This window comes from Haliaeetus leucocephalus, unplaced genomic scaffold, assembly GCF_000737465.1.
Source record: "Haliaeetus leucocephalus isolate CR32 unplaced genomic scaffold, Haliaeetus_leucocephalus-4.0 Scaffold616, whole genome shotgun sequence".
Taxonomy (NCBI): Eukaryota; Metazoa; Chordata; class Aves; order Accipitriformes; family Accipitridae; genus Haliaeetus; species Haliaeetus leucocephalus.
Genome location: NW_010973052.1, coordinates 5,751,521 through 5,771,131, shown reverse-complemented (window position 1 = coordinate 5,771,131; position 19,611 = coordinate 5,751,521). Strand labels below are relative to the sequence as shown.

The 19,611-nt window shown below is 40.5% G+C and overlaps 1 protein-coding gene across 1 annotated transcript in view; it reads right to left on the bottom strand.

Annotated features, from left to right (window-relative positions):
* The window catches only part of GRM5 (glutamate receptor, metabotropic 5), a 267,627-nt gene extending 248,999 nt beyond the window's left edge, over nucleotides 1–18,628 (bottom strand). The window contains exons 1-2 of the mRNA XM_010578251.1: nucleotides 18,303–18,628; nucleotides 9,663–10,545 (exon numbers count right to left, since the gene is read on the bottom strand). Of these exons, the coding sequence (XP_010576553.1) occupies nucleotides 9,663–10,341 (679 nt within the window). The 5' untranslated portion in view covers nucleotides 10,342–10,545; nucleotides 18,303–18,628. The remainder of the gene's footprint in view (nucleotides 1–9,662; nucleotides 10,546–18,302) is intronic.
* Nucleotides 18,629–19,611: the final 983 nt, after the last annotated feature.

Sequence of the window (19,611 nt, the reverse complement as noted above, 5' to 3'; positions counted from 1 at the left end):
CCTGACTGCAAGCTGAAGAAGTAAATGGAGTACCAATCCCCCTAAAAAGGAGAAAAAAAAGGGTACATGCTCTTAAAAAAGAATTTGACAAAACTGGAAAGGTTTATATAAGATATATAAGACTAACTTAGCATCTGGAAAACCCACTTTACAGAAGTGATGGGAGAACTAAAGCTCTTTGGTTTAGCCAAAAGAAAGATTAGAACAATGCCTGGGAAGAGAAGCTCTGAGAACATATCAATATAAAGGGGCTATAGGTTGGAGCAACACAGTCAGTCATTTCATTTGAAGAACAGATAATTCAGTCTGAACAGACTACCCAATGGGGAAATTAACTCTGTCTTTACATGAAGTCCTTAAGTGAAGACACTCTGTGTGTATCTTCATAAACACTGTGGTTTAGCCCAAGCAATAACTACCAGTGACTGGTTGTCATTTTATTACCTATCTTACATAGCAAAACTAAGATGTGGAAAATAGACTTCTGTAATTTCAAATCAGGGAAAGGTGAACATGTTCTGTGACTCTGCCATGCTAGATCAACTGTAGTTTATATATACTTGCCTAAAGCTTTATGCACTTCAAAACAGCAATGTTGGAAAACTGGTTCACCTGCTGTATCTTGTTCACAAAAAAACTTAACACTGAGGTAAGGAAATTTCCTAGATCCTTATCATAGTCCTCTCACTACAGTTTTGCACCTTTCTTTTGGCAGTACCTCTATTCATCTTCATCCTGATGCCTGTAACATCATCTAGGAAGTCAGAAGAAATCTATCTCAGGAAGAAAAGGTAAAACAAAAATAAAATCAAACCTTAGTTAAGGATAAGTAAGAAGCATTTGACTAGATCACAACAGACTGAGGAACAGATAATTTTCCTCATCTTTCCACTGTTCTCAACAGTTAGGTTGGATTTTGGCCATGGGATTCATTCAGTGTGCTGATTTACCAACTGCCCCAGTTATTATCTTTCCAACTTGTCTAGTACATATTGCACTTCAAGCAATAGCCATTCCCCATACATTGTTTGTTTGCCCTTTGGCAATGTAATTGATTTTATATGGAGGCTTCCACATATATCACCTGTATCCGACCAGCCATAAATATTGCCAGACACTTCCAGAAAAAAAATAAAAATCAAACCCCTCAATTAAAGGAAATCTTAACTATGTTTTTTCCCAGTCAGCATATTTAGAATGATGAGTGAAATTACGTTAGTTTAAAAACAAGACTGTGATTTATGAATGGGATTGTCTCAAAATTCGGTTGCCAAGGCAGATGGTAACTGTTCTGTTAATAACCTTCCCAATCACTTCTTTAATGTATACGCATACAATGTATTTATATATAATACTCTGCATTACATCATGGTATGCCTCCACATCATCAGGAGCCTGCAGTCAGATTTTAGTGAGATGGATGCAATGTTATCCTCTGTCCACTTCCAAATTAATTTAAAGCAAAGTCTATAATTTTTGATTCACAGCCAAGATCACTGTCTCCTGCATCATTCAAGAATCAGCTAGTCAGAACTGCCTTAGGGAAGACTGAAAATTTTAAAAGATCTAGCACAGGCCTTTTGCCTTTCTTAGCTTTCAGAGAAATCACAAGTTAGCTATTTTAAGTACAGGAAGTGGTCCTTCTTGTATGGACCGATGTAAATATCTATTGTGCTCCTTAACAACACAGGAACTTCCTAATTTTGAAGCAACATTGATTTAACTCCTGCACTATTAAGCTACCTACATTATGGTTTTGTTGCATAAAGACACAGACAAGTGCAGGGCATCTTCCTTTTCCTTGTTTATGTAGGAAATTAAATTCTGTCTGCTAAAGTCTTTCCATACCTGGGGTCTTAAACTAGCACTCTGGGAAGTGGGTTCTCATCGTAGTGCTTCCATTGACGTTGGGTAGCTTTTTTCTGTCTCTCTCCCCTTCTTCCTGGCTCCCATAACAACAGGGCCCTGATGTCCCCTGGATTCTTTATAACAGGATATATATCAAGGAATATGAAATAATGGGGGGGGGGGGAGCAGTTTCTTATACCAAAGTGTATTAACTGCACTTTTGATCTTGAAATCTAGGAAAAATTACTCCACAAATTCATAATTTAAATTTCCTGTCACTAGGTAATATGCATGGAAAAAGAAAAATTCATCATTTCAAGAATAAGAAAGAAAAGTAATACAACAGATGGAGAAATACTACAAATCATAACAAATAATGAATAATGGGACCTGGTTCATCAGCCCCCGCTTAACTGTTGGATTAATGAGTTGTCAATGTATCCAAAAATGTTTAACTTTTATACAGGATTGGTGGTATAGAAGACATGCCAAACAAAATGGGATGGGGGGGGAACCTTCCACCTCTTCCCTGAGTAAAACACCTTCTATTATAACTGTCAAAGAACATTAGCACTTGTGCAAAAAATTTAAAAGTTTACACCTTTTTGAATTAAGTTTCCACTTGACTTACTGTGATGGTTTTGGCTGGGATAGCGTTAATTTCCTTCATAGTAGCTAGTAAGGCTTTGGTTTGGATCTGTGATCAAAACAGTGCTGATAATGCTGAGATGTTTTCGTTCCTGCTGAGCAGGGCTTACCCAGAGCCAAGGGCTTTTCTGCTTCTCCCCCCACCCCACCAGCGAGGAGGCTGGGGGGGCACAAGGAGTTGGGGGGGACACAGCCGGGCCAGCCGACCCCAACTGACCCAAGGGATATCCCAGACCATAGGATGTCATGGTCGGCAGATAAAGCTGGGGAAGAAGAAGGAAGGGGGGACGTTGGGAGTGATGGCGTTTGTCTTCCCAAGTCCCCGTTAGGCGTGATGGAACCCTGCTGTCCTGGAGATGGCTGAACTCCTGCCTGCCCATGGGGAGTGGGGAATGGATTCCTGGTTTTGCTTGGCTTGTGTGCACGGCTTTTGCTTTACCTGTTAAACTGTCTTTATCTCAGCCCACGAGTTTTCTTGCTTTTGCCCTTCTGATTCTCTCCCCCATCCCACTGTGAGGGAGGTGAGCGAGCAGCTGCCTGGTGCTTAGTTGCCAGCTGGGGTTAAACCACAACACTTATAAAGTTACCTTTTATCAAGTCTTTTAATGTAACCGCAAGACAAGCAGTTTATTTTGACCAACTTCCGAATTCTATTATAGCCTTCATTCACTAAAAAAAGTTATTATTTTGGCTTTCAATGCTAACTTGGCATAAAAAATACTTTTTTTTTTTTTGTAATTGTGTGGAATATCTGTTTTCCAGCCAGACCTATACAATGTATTCTTTCATCTCAAAGATAAAATATCAACAAGGGATACAGGAAAGTGAACCACTGTCACTACCCATGGTCAACTGATAGCGTATATTAGACAGACCATCTTTCATAAAACTGATCTGACCCAACAGGCACTGTACAGTGAAAGATTTCCAAATCTCATCAACTTGATAGGTCCCTCCCTGACTGAAGAGGTGCACCCTTGGGATGGGGACAAGAACTGTGCTATTTCCAGGCCTAAGGAAAAATTAAGATGAAGCTGGAGGATGCTGGACTCCCACTGTCTCTTCTCAGGGAAGGTAAGTTTCACGGCACTGCAACTTTCATTGAGTAGCTATAGAGTCTAAGTGACAGAAAAAGTGACATTCAAACACTTAGCCCTTAAACAAAAGAAGAAGAGAGTCATTTTGAAGATCCAAATGTCTTGCTTTTTAGCTAAGTCCACATTATATCATTCCTCTCAAAGTTATTTATTTATTAAACTTTAGAATAGTACACCTCCTTGCTCACTTTTGCTTTACTGCCTCATGGTATTTCCCCTAACAATCTCCATCCCCATTACACTCCAGAGTATACCCCTCGTTTTGTATTTTTCTGTCAGTCAAGGTACTTCATAGTGGGTATGTCTGGCCTGAGCAGTCTGCCAGCAATGTTAAAGTGCTGTCCTGTTAGTAAGTCACTGCAGAACAAAATAAAGAGTAACTTGATGCTACTTCAGTTTTCTGTTTCAGTATTCCCAGCTGATTGTTAGAATTTGCTCACTTTTGACAATTGTGATGCTAGGATAAATATTTGAAATTGGGCAGAAAAAAGCCACCTCTGTTATAGATGTCAACATTTAATAAAAATGAGCAAACACCTCAACAGGATAGGACTGGAACTGGGTTTTCTATTTTCCATATTTTCTTTCAGATGAGGGATATTTTTTAGTTTTGCTACAAGATTAATGTGATTGAGAGCATATCAAATTGTGATCATCCTGATCTCAGCATTTATGTTTGAAACAGTTTAAAAGTCTTAAAAGATAAAAGTAATTTCAAAAATAGAAAAACCCAAGTAATTGTTTTACCCAAGGGCAAAAATTAAACATTACTGAAATGGAACATTCTCCAGTCTTTAGACAAGACACTCTTCAATTTTCAGAAACAGATTTTTAGAAATAAGTTTTCTTTGAAATTGAAAATATTTTCATGGACTAGCAATGACCTTTTTTGGTACATTATTTCTATGTGTATTTTTTCTGCATATAAAGCGTGAAAAAATATCACCTATGCTTAAAATAAAATTAATCTAATTTTCGATCATATTATTTTGTGAAAAGCAAATAATATTTCTGACCATGATATAGTTTTTGTTTCTAAAGGAGAAAAACGTAGAGTCTGAAAGGAAAATCTTCACAACATCATACAAGTACAATTTGTTCCAAGCATCAGGTTTAAGGTCAACTTGTTGCAGCTCTTTCATTCATTTCTTCATGCTATTCTCACAGACTATGACTAATTTTCATTTTGCTCTTTACTTGGTAGCAAAGGATGTAGGCAAAAATAGTCTTGTAACCAGGCACATTTGAACAAATATGAAAGGAGATGTGTGAAATAACTCTTATCTGCAGGAAAATAAAAGTCCTGCTTTTGTTACGCTTGCCCGGGTACATCCTAAGAAAATGAATGTGAACCACCTCTTTATATGCACTTATGATAAATTTAAATGGAGGAAAGCAATATTAAACAGAGAGGACTGTGAGGATGGGTTTGGTGGGATGTTTACCTGCAGAGCTGTCTAAAGAAAATGTTAACAAAGTGGCTTCTTCTTAAGGCCATGTTCAAAAATAAATCACATCTTTTACACAATGAAGTGAAATTTATCCCTTGCCACCCCGAATAAATTTAGCCTATTGCGTTTCAGTTGTTCTATGTTTCCAGAATATATCACCTCTTCACTCCATTCAGAGTGGCAACATAAATGGTTTCCAATGGCAATGAAAATTGCCTTTCAAATTATTCTTTTGGCTCCAGACAAATTTTAAGCACAGACTCTCAGAGACTGACCTTGTTTCTCACTAGGAAGGCCTGATCCAAGCGTCAGTCTAGTCAATGAGAGAGTGTTGACTTCATATGGGCTTTCAATGAGGCCTTCAAACCACAACGAGGAGAGAAGAGAAAATTGTATATATTTTTCTCTGATCTTTCAAAAAGATCATGCTTGCTTATGGGAAATGAGGTAAACAGTCAGTTCTTTGTCTCTTGTGGCAGACAGCCAGCTTCCCTCCCGTTTCCCTGACCATTTCTGATTAGTTGTGGTGTTGAGTGATTAAGCAAGAAAAGGCAGAGACAAAACACGAGGGGTGCTTGAGCTGCCTGGCCCATCTGCATGCCAACCATCACCACCCAAAATCCAAATATAGGCACAAATTTTCCTGTCTACACCATTCTCCATGCATTAATTTCCCTGGGGGTGGACAACAGCTACCTAAGCTAAAAAGGATCCCTAGTGTGCTCTGAGAAATTGGGGGACTAAAGCAGGGGGCTTCTCTCTGCTGAGCTGCTTTGACTCAGAGAGAGGCACAGACTGAGTTCTCAGCTGCATTATTGACTTGCTGTCTGTCTGCGAAGTTGGTTTTAGAAGTGAAAATTGGTTTAAGGAGAGTTTGTTTAAGCTCTGGTCCTATCACGGTGGAAAAAAACATCTGTAAGGTCAGCTGAAAGTAACCAAACTTCAAATAAAATGGTCTCCAGCACAACCTGCATGCCTGCTGTAGCAATCCATAAGGTCGAGGGCACTCACTTCAGGCTTTAAGTGATAGGTCCTCAGTGCAAGGAGTTTCCCATCACAGTTTCCCTCTTTGCCTGCTCACTCCTCCCTCCCTGCCATGCAGTGTTAACATGTTTGTTCGTAGGAACACGGTGTGACCTGGACTTCAGAACTGATGAGGCTTTTTTTAAAAATGCCCTGATGGTGGGTGAAAAAGGTTTATTTTAAAGCCAGATTGGTTCAGAGTAGAGCCCCACAAGTCATTAAGTGCAAGGAAGAGTTGGAGAGTGTGGGAGGATAATGATGCCAGTGGCACATATTCCTGACAAAGCTGAGCAAGGGGAGTTACAGCCCAAGACTATTTAAGACTTGCAGAGATTTCTGACTGGCATATGTAAAATACCCTACAGTCAGTGGAGATGACGGTTGCTTTGTGAGAAATATCCTTCATTTTTCACTCATATTTCCTACTAATTGGATTGCAGAAACTTACTCCTTAAAATTACAAGAGCTCCACTAACAATAGTGCTTGCTACCTCACCATTCTCAGGAAAAAAATCTACTCTTAGTGGTTACTTGTACACCTGGAGGCATCACCTAGATTAAACTGTGATGCTAAATGTCAAAGGAGCAAAGCTTATAAGAACCCCTCGACATTTTTGTGTATTTTAAATGTGGAAGTCTGGAATAAGGAATTAACAACACAACTTCAGATCAACCTCCCAAAATAAGAATCCAGTGCAGACAGATGATTAGTAAGTGCAGAAGGAAAGATTCAAACAGAAAGCTTTTTACTATGAAGCTACTGACTTATCGCAGGCTTTTCTTATAGTAGACTAAAAAGAGACCTATAACTTTATCTGCTGATGGAACTACCAAACCAATGAAATAAACAAGCTGTTTCTGCCTCTTGCTTTCTCCCAGTCGAGCTTTGAAAGAAAGGAGTCTCCCTCTCCTTGGAAATCCTTCCCAGAAACCAAAGATTGGATTTCAGAAGAGTCTGGCTAATGCATGAAGATTAGCTAAAGATAATCAATGTAGATGGCCAGAATTACTGAAGGCACCAAAAGAAGGTCCTCTCTCAATAGGTGGGCAAGATCCTAAGTCAATAAAAATTGCAAGGAGTGGGATTCAACAATTTTTTTTTTTCTCTGTTTTGAAACAGTATCTATGAATGTAGGACACTGAGTATAGGGGCATATTAAGAATGCTAACAAGTAAACAGATGCTACATTAAAATGATTACTTATAAAAATAAAAATAATATAAATAATATCTCTTTTGCTTGTTTACTCAATTCCTTTAACATTCATCTATAGGAGTGTTTTGTGGTGTTTTTAAAAGAATCTTTCTGTTCCTGGAAGGGACAACATCTGCCATAATCTTTGGAAAGTGTCCAGAACATCAGACATTGTCACATTTCAAAGAAATACCTTGACTAGCTTAGATTTGTCTATCCCATTATAAATACCATCTGTTCTATTGTTAGAAAACATTTGTGTGATGTTATTTAACTGGAAAACATATTCATCATCATGACCAGACCATGCAAATAGATGATAGGATCATAAGGTTCCCAGAACCCCAATTTAATGTTCATTCACCAAAGTCAAGTTATGTTACTGTGAATATGCTATGAATGATACGAGGCCTCAGGTATTAATAACGTACCACATATCTTGTCCATTTTAATATGGGCAGAAGTAGACACGTGTTGTACTAGATATATCATTCATCATTTCTCCTTCTTCACAGCCAGCTCCTCTGTCATTTCGTACTCTTGTCTTGCCCATAGCAGCTACCTCCAGCTTCCACCCTTGTGTCCCTATTCCCTTCTTTCCAATGCGCAGTCCAAAGTTCCTCTGCCATAAGATTAACATGCCATATGTTACCATCTGCTCCAAACAGAGTGTCCACAGGAAGTGGTAAAAGTAAGTGTCCTCACTTTGTGCAGAATCAGACCTTGACATAAACTTGACAATTCCCGCACTAAATATATAAGCATCCCCTCTCAATGAGCAGAGGTGTAAAAGCTGTTCATAGCAAAAATTCGACGAGTCATCCAAAGTAGTCAGGATACAAAATTTTATGCTAATGTGATGCATCAGTGGCATTATTTTTGACCATGATGTTATTCATACGTATTTGTGAAGTGAAGGCTGCACGCTAAGCCATGCCAAAGGCATCAGCTGGCATAGAATACCTTCACTACATGATGTGAAGTAGAGTGATTTACACACTGTTATATTAAACTGCTAATATATTCATGCATCTCTACACAACAGAGGCTGCAGTTATTTACCAGCTTTCATTATCATGATGGAAACATGATTGCAACAATCTGCATGCAAGTTCTAACTTTTTTTTTTAATACTGCAGAACAAGCTCTCTATATATCTGTAGGAGGAAAAAGATCTCTACATACTAGCATCAGACCAGCATCTCCCCAAAAAGGGCTTTGAATAGTATAAAGTCTGCCAGAGAATCATACTCAGTGTGTGGGAAGGACAATCTGCTTTCTATTGGTTGTAATGAAGCCAGCAGCATCTGCTGCTGTTCAGCAACGTTGCCACCACTACTCAATCTCTTAATAACGTTTTTCATTTCCAGATCATATTCTGAGCCTTCCATTTGGCATTTGTCTGTTTGAACAGAGGCAACCCGGTGAGATCCTAAAATTCGTCACAGAACCTAATTCCAGAAAACTCATTAAATGGTGTTGTCATTAGACAGGGGCTGGTGAAACCTGCTTTTAAGGCAGTATGAAATTCTGGTCACTTACAGCAAGATGAACCCAGTCAACTCTGTCAATACAAGGAATAACAAAACCAAGTAAGCTTTTCCATAGCATTTCTGTTTAATCATATACTCTTCTGAACACTGGGTAAAAAGCTTAAGCTCTGACTCAAATTAATAAAAAGAGGTAAAGCAATTTAGCACACAGTTCTGATTTTCTGGACACCTGAGGGAGCATAATTGTGTAAAGAAGATTCAGGGAGACTTTCCTTGCTCACTCCCAAAAGCAATGGCCAGATGCAGAGCAAGAAGTGGGTGCAGTACTCTATGCAGTATTATAAAAAGGATAGAAACAGTTCTGGTCTTGAGGAGCTGGGACAACTTGCATTCAAATATTAGCCAGAATTACAGGTTTTCTAGTATTCGTGTCTCTGTGGCTCAGATATTAGGCAGGAACACATTCTGACTTAGCTACAGTTTCAAATGATGATTTATCTCTCTTCTGCAGTAGGAAGACCAGACACTTTCTCATTACCCATTGTTACTAATGTAGTCAAAATGACTATTCTACGTAAATACACTGATTGGTAGATAAAGAAAAAATAAATAAATATTGACTAAATTAAATTAAGGTCACTTAGGAGACTCCAGAGTAAGCACTTTTAGCAACAAACGGCCCTAGAGCACACACAACCCTGTATTTCAAACTTTGCTTTCAGCCATTATAAACATGATGCTACTTCAGCCCCATAGAGAATTTGAAGTTATTAAGTAAAGTAAAAGTCTGTACTGTTGACAACTGACTGGCAAAAACTGAACAACATCAAACTATCATCATCTAGCTATTAGACCCCATCAGAGTAGTTTGACAGCATTCTTATATGGAAAAAAAATAACCTCTTACCTTCGGTATGTACAGCAGAGACATAGGTCCAGTTATAGCGCTTGACAATGTCCACCATAGCCCGTGCTTGCTGTGCATCAGATGGCACAACTCTCATAAAATACTTGAACAGCGTTTTGTCACTTAGGTCCATGCTTGTGGCAGAATAAGCAATCTGAGGTATATTGAAAAGCTGCAACAAGTTCTGGACCTGGATAGCAACTGAGCTAGAGCCAGGTCCAATGACACCAACAATTGGTTTCTTGGAGCGGAAAGACGATGAAGATCCATCCACACATCGCACCATCCCTTCCTCTTCTTCTGATGAAATAAGAGAGTCCCTTATAAACTCAATGCTCTGCTCCAAAGCCACAGCAGAATGCCAGCAGGAGTCCCTTATTTCACATCCTAGTGTTATATTTGGCAACAGCGTGGGGTCCAAATTAATTCTGTCAAGGGTATGTAGCATTGCCTCCACTCTCTGAATGCCATACTGCTCTCTTACCTCTCCACATTTCCTCTCATGAACCTTGTCAACAGTTGGTTGATGATGGACAGAGAATAGAGCTCCAATGATAATATCACCAGGCATGTGTGCAACCACCCTTCTTTCATTGGCCTGTGCTGAAACCAAAAGCCCGAAGTTCCCACAGACATCTTCCTTCAATAACAGGATTGCAAGGAACAGCAAAAGGACCATTTTAGGAAATGGTTTAGGCTGGTAGAGACAACATGATGGAAAAAAATCGGGAGAGCTGGTGAAAAGCAGTTATCAAATCTTTTGGATAAAAGGAGCACTATGCTGATGGTTAACCAGGAGTTTGCAAGTGTTCTCTAAGGAGTCACCATCATCTCCGAGTGGACAGCTATGCAGAGCTGCACATGTGATCATAATCCTCATAACCTTCAAAAATGAATAAATAAGAGAAAGAGCTTTAAAATTAGTTTTAAAGTCAGCTTTGTCATCTGTTCTAAAATTGCACCGATTCCTACTGCTGTCAATGACTGTAATACATTGTCTCCTAAATACACTTGCTTCCATCATTTTCAAGCTGGAAAACTTTATTATACTTCAGTGTTTCATAATCTTAGGCTTGTACTTCTGCTGGTATAAATTGGTGTCTTTCTCTTTGACACTCTTATTTAAAAATTCTTTTGGGAAATGCTTTCAAAAGTACCAAAGGCGGACAAGTATTTGATTCCACGGAAGAAAGATGTTGCCATTTCTAATGTGTGTCTTTGAAAACAACTCCCTTTACTTTCAGACACTTTCTATAGCAGAAATGCATAAGTCACACTCATGTACCTTGGGCTGTACCATGTTATCAATTACAGCATTAGGAAACTGCTGTTGACAAACAGCTGTTCTTGAAATATTCTAAGGAATGCAGAATCTCATTCTTCAAATCTGTAAATCATTTTTTTCTTTGTAAGATACAACAAGAAACAAATTAATTTTTAAAATAAGTTGGGATTAAGAAAACTGATTTTGTTTTTAATATTTGTATTTTTTTAAGCAATGAATGTTTCAGCAGAAGAACAACAATTCTAAAAGAGCAGAGTAGTGAAATTCTTTTCATCTTTCTATATCCTTAAATCAAAAAATCACCAATAACTAATTCGACAAATCCTGGTACTGTAGACAACTACACAGACTTCACTGGTAGAAAGAAGTCAACATAGAGACTATAAAGATGCATTAGTGCTTAAAATATTTGGTCTGCCATGTTTGCTGATAGTCTGCAATCTGCACTCAGCTTTAGTGTTGATGAAGGATCAAAAAAAAGAAAAAAGAAGAAAGGAAAAGAATCAGCAAAGAATTCATATCTTGGGCTGTGGTTAATGGAACTCGAAAATGTACTTGAAAATGTTTTGTACCTAGCAGTGGATTTGCAGCAGGATCCTTCTGGTTTTAAATATAGTGCTTAAACAGTAGTTTGTCCAGGTTATGATACCTGAGCACATTAAAGTATCATCTATTGCTCTACACCTGCCAGTGAATCCATTGATAGTACAGAAAGTTAAGCACACTCTTAAACCTAGGAAGATGCTGAGCTACTTAGTGAACCACATGCACATGAACCACTGACAAAACAACTGCAAAATTCTGGGACAGAGCCTGATCTCAGTTTTATTGACATAAATCTTTCGATGTAATAAAAAAGAAAAAAAATATAGAAATCTCCATACATTTCAGACCCACCAATCATTTCCAATCTGTTAACGATGACTCTAATAATACTCAGATGTTGTAAAATGAAAGAAACCCTTGCCATAAGAAATCTACCTTTGTTTCTTCCAGGTTGAAAATCTAGCAGTATTTGAATCTTGAATTTACCCCTCACAGCTAGGTCATTCAGTACAGTGCCACAGTGAAAAGCTTCCTGATTCTGAAGATGAGACAGGCAAACCTAAAAACACTTTTCTGCTTGATGTTAGCCTTGTTTAATTATTATTTTACTTAGACATCTATAAATTATAAAGTATTTACACAGAGGAAATCATGACATAGTTTCAGTGAGTATTCCCAAATGAAATCCAAATCCTTAAAAAGAGAAAACATCGAATAGAAATGGTTTTGTAATATTAATTGCAATATTAATAGGTTCATGTAATATTAATTTTTAGTAATAGAAAGTGTTAATAATGAAATAAGGTTCAGACAACTGTAGAACACTTCGAGAAGTTTTTCTTTTAGTCTGTGAAGAGTTGGCTTATCAACACTGCAACCCTTTGCCACTGAGGAATAACAGCAGTTCAATTCAACTTAATTAGTCTCTAATTACAGAATATCACTACTGCTTATGTCTTCCAATTATTTGTTCCGTGACTCTGAAGACGGTACCATATAATTTGCAAACAGTCCAAAGGACGAATGACAGGGGATATCTTTGCACAATATCGCAGCTATTAAATTCCTATACCTCCAATTAATTTAATGTATTATCCCTTAAAAAAAATCTTTAATTATTTACTGGCTTATTAACATTTGAACAGGAATAGTACTCTGTTATTTAAAACCATGGACGCTTATTTTTTTGAGCTTCTCAAATTAAGGCTACATGTACAGAGCACAAGTATATCTAGACAAATGCCAGCTCTGCCTCAGACTGTAACTGGATATGCAATTAGATGCCCTTTTATAACCTAGCTGCCTGTGCAGCTGCATATGTACAAATAGAGTTCAGAGGATTGGGGTGAGCTTGTGACACAAAAAAGTAATCCAATCCCCATCCACCATTTTAATTCTACAGCACACATCCACCACGTTTCTGGTCAAGTTTAGTAATACGGTTCCAGGTCTTATGTCTATGGATGAAACAATTTCCATACAGGATATATGAGAAAGAGGGGGCAGCAAGGCCATTTTTATCTTCTTCACTCCAGAGAACAGCTGTTTGCTCTTCTCTGTCTACAGTTGTATCTATCAGTATAAAAATACAGAGTAAAGAGTGAAGTAAAGCTGAAGGTCTCCTTTATATTTCTGGTTCCATAATAATAGCAGATCTCATAGCTAGGGCATTCCTGTAGCCCAAAAGCACGTTTGAAAGCAATCAAATCCTTCCATTCCATGGCATCCAAGGGAAAAAGACGGGCCAGATGAAGACTGCAGTTGCTCCAGAATTAATGAAGTTTCTTCACATACTCCTTTGTACTAAAATGAAGGTCAATTTACATGGGACTTACAAAGCTGTTACTAATTACACCAAGAAAACTGCTTATGTTTTATAGTATTAGGCTTAAGACTCATACCCAAAGCATCTGAAGTCAATGCTTTCTGTGGGCTTTCATGATGCAGTGAAACATCCTGGAATTTATATTGACATGGCTAAGTAAGCCTGCTAAATTTCAATGGCTTTTTATTTGTGTAATAGACATCTGGTTCTATGGTCTTACTCTTGCTCTTAGAACCTGAAAAATCACAGAACGGTTGAGGTGGGAAGGTACCTCGGGAAGCTGTCTGGTCCATCCACCCTGCTTTAAGCAAGTTCAACTAAAGCAGGTTTCTCAGCTTCACGTCCAGTCAGGTTTTTAATATCTCTGAAGATGGAGATTCCACAACCCTTCTGGGCAACCTGTTCCAGTGTTTGACCACAACCACAGGAAAAAGGGTTCTTTTTTATGTTCACACAGAATTTCCTGTATTTCAATTTCTGCTTATTGCCTCTCATCCTTCCACTGGATACAGCTGGTTATGCTGTGTGAAGATGCCATGAAAGTAATCAGGTGACACATCTGATTTTAGGCTAAAATGGCTGAGCAGAGAGCTGATAGACTAAGCACACTAATTACATTTCCTGGAGAACGTCTTCCTGAAGAGAAGATGGCCAAGGGAACTGTTCAAATATACAATTATACTGCTCTTCTGTCCCAGAAGAATCACATACAAGTCATTCCACATTTTGATTACTATTCTTTCCTACTACAGGAAGTTTATTATTACAAGCAGGATGAGTACTAAAATAAAATTAAGCAAAATTTCATAAGCTTAAATATAACTCCTGTTTAAGTTGTTAGGGATAACCCTAAAGGGAGTTTGACATGCTATAGCCTTCAGACTGAGAACTGAGGTATCAGCAGCATCAAAGACAGTGAACTGTTGAATGCATGCATAAAGTGGTGGGAATTGTTTCCCAATTAATAATTTATCTGCATTTACTTGTTTTCATTGATGGACAAGCAAATCAACATGCACAGCACTTAGGGTCAAATTTACTTTTCACACCGTTCAATTTCTTCAGTGTCAAGAGAGTTACTCCTAATTTACTGCAACATAGGCAAAATGGAATCAGGCACTTAATTACTGGTGTATCAAGGTTACTAGCTTATTTCAGCTATGGATCTAACTATAAATTAATCCTGAAGTCACACGCTTTAATAATAGATGACAGACACTTTGGTTGCAGTCTTCTGGTGCACTAGCTTCACACTTGGAGCAACTGCAGAAGTAGTAAGGCAGAAAGATAACTCTGCTTATTTGTCCTTTGTTCAGTCTTGCCCTAGACAAAAATTTAAGGGCTACCCAGATGACTGAAGACACAGATCTGATGAAGCACTTGACATGCTGCTATAACCTCTGCTCTCCCTGGCAGTAAAAACTTTATGCCAGCCTCTGTCAGGAGAAATTCTCAGCTGTTCCTTTAGGGCAAAGTTCCAGCTACTTCATGTTGAGGTTTAACCGAGTAGAAAATTAGCATCTGTAATATTCCATGGAACATCACGCAATTCTTAAAATTATTTATTTCAACCTCAAATGCAAGCCCATCTATATTTACAGTCTGTACAGACCAAAAGAAACAAAAAGAGCCCGAATATCTAACTGCATTAATTAAATCTTGATCAAAGATCAGACTATGAACAGCAGTTCACAACAGCTGATTTTCCACTATATATGTGGCTGAGAGTTTATACGTGGGGCACATGTGAATTTTCTTAAGGGCTTCTACTACCACAGGTATAACTCTGTTTAAACCTTAAGAATGAAACCCTTTCCCAGTGACTTACATTATTATAGCAGCGCCCACTAGTGACCCCCGAGTGAAGGACCTGTCTTTTTTTTTTTTCAACCTGAATTCTCTTGGCTGTGTGGCTTCTAATAGGCAAAACACAAACTCAGCAAAGGGAAGTTTTTCATTTAGCCAGTTTTGTATCAGGGAAAAAAAAAAGAGAGAAAGAGCAACACTTCCCCTCAGGTTTCTTCTTTGTCACAATTTCGTAAGTTTACAGCCTGTTCGTTCATAGTCTCTAAATCTTCAGGCAGATTTAAATAATAAAAATAAAATGTCAGATTATTGAATCCCAGAACAATGCTGTGAGGGAATGAGAACTGATGGTCCAATCGAGGAAAGCACTTAGGAATATGCACATGAAGAATGGTATTGGTCGAACATCTGTAAAGACTTACCTAAAGTTTAAGGTCTCTTTAAAGGATTTTCAGGATCAGAGAAATCATAAAAACTCAGGGCCCCAAAATCCATTGATTTGTAGTGACAAATTTTACTTACACACTATGTTTTTATAGCTTACAGCCATATACCTGCTGATTAAATGCTTTCCAGGCATTCATTTACAGTACATACCCAATTAATTCAATGACATCAGATATGAGATAATAGATGTTGATACAGATATGGATCAAACCAGTATACCCCAAGGAACTAACCCAGGTTTCATCATCAGAGAAGACAAAACCATAGCAAGCAGCAACTGAATTACTGGTCCAGAGTCAGTCCTGCCACTTATCTCACAGTGAAGATCTTTAGATAGAAAAGATGGAGCTGCCTTAGAAAAACGATTACATAAGGGGAGAGAGCTCTCAGCTCATCTCGATGGGCACCAATGTGAGGAAAAAGTGTACCTTCAGGAAGCTAAGCCTTTGCTCAGTTCTGCTGGCTATTGGCATTGCAAATGCTAAGCAATGGGTTCAAGCTATTTTGGCAATCTATCTCCCAATGCTATGCAGAGGCTCAGTTTGCAGGAGGTCCCACACTCACACTCCTTGGAGGTAATTCACTTTGGACACACAAAACCTGATGCACTCTAACGGTCTGTAGTTGAAAATCATGAAATATAAGCACACTGCTCTGTTTTGAGATTCCTACTGCTGTTTAAATTTTCTATTCACCAAAAAAAAAAAAAAAAAAGAAAAGAATTAAAAAGATCAAACAAACATTAGTCATTGCATTATCGGCTCTGTGAATTCCAGCAGGCATTGGATCGAGCCTTTTGACAAAGGAAACAGCCTTATACAATAGGAGAGACTATGAAGCAGTTTTCTGTGATTCCACTTAGAAATAGAGGGAAACTAAGTGCACAGAAGAATTTTAACCATTTGACCAGAACAGACACTGAAAATAACAGACTAATGTCCTGATCTCATGCGTTCATAGATAATAAACATAGAATGCTATAATCATCAGCAAGATTCTTAGCAATCCCGGGAAGTTCTTCCCCATATTATATGCCCACACACACACACTTTCTGGTTGATGAAACAATTTTGGTTTTAATATGTAGGTGCTTAACTTCCTAGCAAAACTTGCAATGATGTCTGCAGTTCTGCTAAATATACTACTTATTGCTGCTGTAACCAAAAACCCATTATACCTTATGATGCAGGAACTTATAGCCCTGGTGTGATTTCAGCTGTAATCCTAGACACTTTATTAATTAACAAAACTGTATGACCTGGAGGAGGTGATCAAGGAAAAGTAATAGCAATTCCAAAAAAACATTTTCTAACAAGTTTCAACAAGAGTGGTGTTACAGTGACATTCCAGTACTACCGCTAGACCAAAAAAAGCCATAAATCTGTTGGCAAATAAAATGACAAAGAACCTATATAGACACTTCAAAAATACTCTCTGATCATTTGAAATAATGATTGAACCTGGCATCCCTGACCACGTAGCATAAATATTAGCATGTAGTTGAGGTATTTGAGAATGCGCAAAATATTAGTATGTGATAGAGACATTTAGGAATACAGTGATATAAAAAAGTCATAGAGAATGAAAAGAGCCTGGCAGTTAACTCCTCTATACATCTTCCCCTCTCAGGATTATTTAGAGCGGCGCATTTTCAAGACGACCCTCCGCCGCTCCTCTTCCTAGATCCCCCACTTCATCCTCAAGACTAGAAGAAAGAAACGTCCTGCCTCTCCCTACACCCACTCACCCCCACTGACACCAGAAAGCCCTTCCCGGGGAGGAACTCGAGTGGAAGTGGGGCTGCCGGGCCGGGCAGCGGGGAGACCCCCGCGGGCGGCGGGCGGCGGGGCGGGCGCTGTCCCTGGTGCTGAGGAAAGGGAAGGTTTAGGGAAGGGGGAAAAAAACCAACCCAAAAGCAAAAAAAACCAAAAAAACCCAAAAACAAACCCCAACCTAAAAATCAACCGGTGGTAAACATTGCCGTGGTGGTCACATTTGCCGTGAAGCACCACGTTTTGTTGACAAAGAGATTAAATTCGGAGAGCTGGGTGTTAGAGGGAACTGTTGGACAAGGTTAACTCTCAGCGCAGCTACAAAGTGGCTGTGGGTACAGACTCGTATGTGAGCGTACACGCTGGTTCTTAGGTCTCTGTCTGCCTGCTCGGCTAGTGGTATCACTGCCCGTCTCAGCCCTTAATGAACCATTTTTGCACGCGGAGCCATTAGCTCCAATTATTAAATAAGGAACAGACGGGACTCGCCGAGCAGAGCCAAAGTGATTTGTCCCAAGGTCACACAGAAAAGTCTATGGCTGAGCTAAGCCTGGCTGTCTCTGGAAAACAAACACATCCCCGTTTCCATTATCCCTTCCTGGCAAGACAAATCCCCACCAGTGAACAGAAGGGCTATATCACACACACCACCAAGCCCAGGTATTGCAGTACCGCGATCCCCCCCGGCCCCACACATATCCTGCTCCTGGGGAGGGATCAGTGCCTGCTGCCCTCCAGTGCCCTGATCCACCGATGCCCCAGCAGCCCCTAGAGGTGGACCCCACCAGTTGGCTTGCTGGCCCCCCAGGAGCTGTGCTTGTCCTCTGGCAACCAGGGCACAGAGCAAAAGCAGGACGGAGGGAGGGAGGGAGGGAGGGGAAAGAGTTCCTCCTGCATTCAGAGGGTTTCTGTCCGCAACCCAGGGGACATAAATCCCCTCTCCCACCTCGCAGCATTACCTTGTCAGTGGCAGCAATTGCTTCTTCCTATGGTGGCGGCAAAGCGGTCCTTTCGGTGGCAATAATCAAGACGGGTAGGGGTAGGCACCTCCTATTTTCAGCCACAGCAGAGATAGCATTCCTCGCACAGACCTTCTGGAGCTGAATAATCCTCAAATGCCTCTGCAAAGATCACCAGCAGGTGAGCCCCACACGGTTAGCATTGTCACTCCTCCAGCTATGGGCACATCCTGTTTTGTTCTGATCGCAGGCAAATGCTGAGGACCCAGTACCCTACCCCCGCGAATGCATGCACATACACACAAGCCATGCAACACGCTGTTCTCTCAGCATCGCCCAAGTCTCATTTGCAAGAGGCGTTGAATGGTCCCTGGATTTAATGGGGGGGGGCGGGGGGGGGGGGGGGGGGGTGAGGAGGAGGAATAAACAAACAAACGATGAAACAACAGATGGGTCTTTGCTCTCTGCCACAGCCTTGGTCTTCCTAAATACTTGCTGCAGCTTGACCCACCTGCTTAAACACCTCCGCCCCTCCTCGCACATGCACGGCAGCAACCTCTCTGCATTTATAAGGGGCTAACCCTGCATTCTGCCCTGCGAGGAAATCTCTCCAGATGCTCTGAAGGTTGCCAAGTCCCCCTATAAACCGACACCTGCCTCCCGCACTACCCTCCAGCAAGTAAGAAAGCGACGATCTGTTCAGAACAGCATCATCCGAAGAAAAAGAGAAAAAAATTAAAAAAAAAAAAAAAAAAGGCGATAGCTGCTTTGGGAGGGTCTGTTTAAAACCGAGTCGCGGGGAAGAGTTGACCCCTGCGGTCCCGGCAGCCTTTTGCGAACTGGCTCCGCCAAAGTTTTCCAGTGTCCCCCCCCCGGGGGCCGCGCTGCAAGGCGGCCGGGGCGCTTCGCTGCGGGTCCGGGCTTGGGGGGGGGGCGAGGGGGTCCTCTGCACCGGGAGAGCACCGGGCTTCAGCGCAACTTTTTAGTGCCACCAAGTGGCATAGATCCCTCTAGGAAACCAAGCAGCCCTGCCAGCCTCTGCCTGCTGCTCCCTGGCAAGGGGAGAGAGGAGGATGCGAGAGCAGCGACCCCCCCCCCCCCCCCACACACACACACAGAGGCAGCGATATCAAGCAGAAAGGAGGGACTATTTGCCACTGGAAGGACAGGTTGCCCTCTCCAGCCCTCGCCCCTTCCCTTTGGCTGCAGGGAGACAGCACCGGGCACGGCGAGATGGAGGAGCGATGCCCCTGCCAAGGGCTGCCCCCACGGGCTGCCCCCGCTCCTCCCCACGGCAAGGTGCCACCTG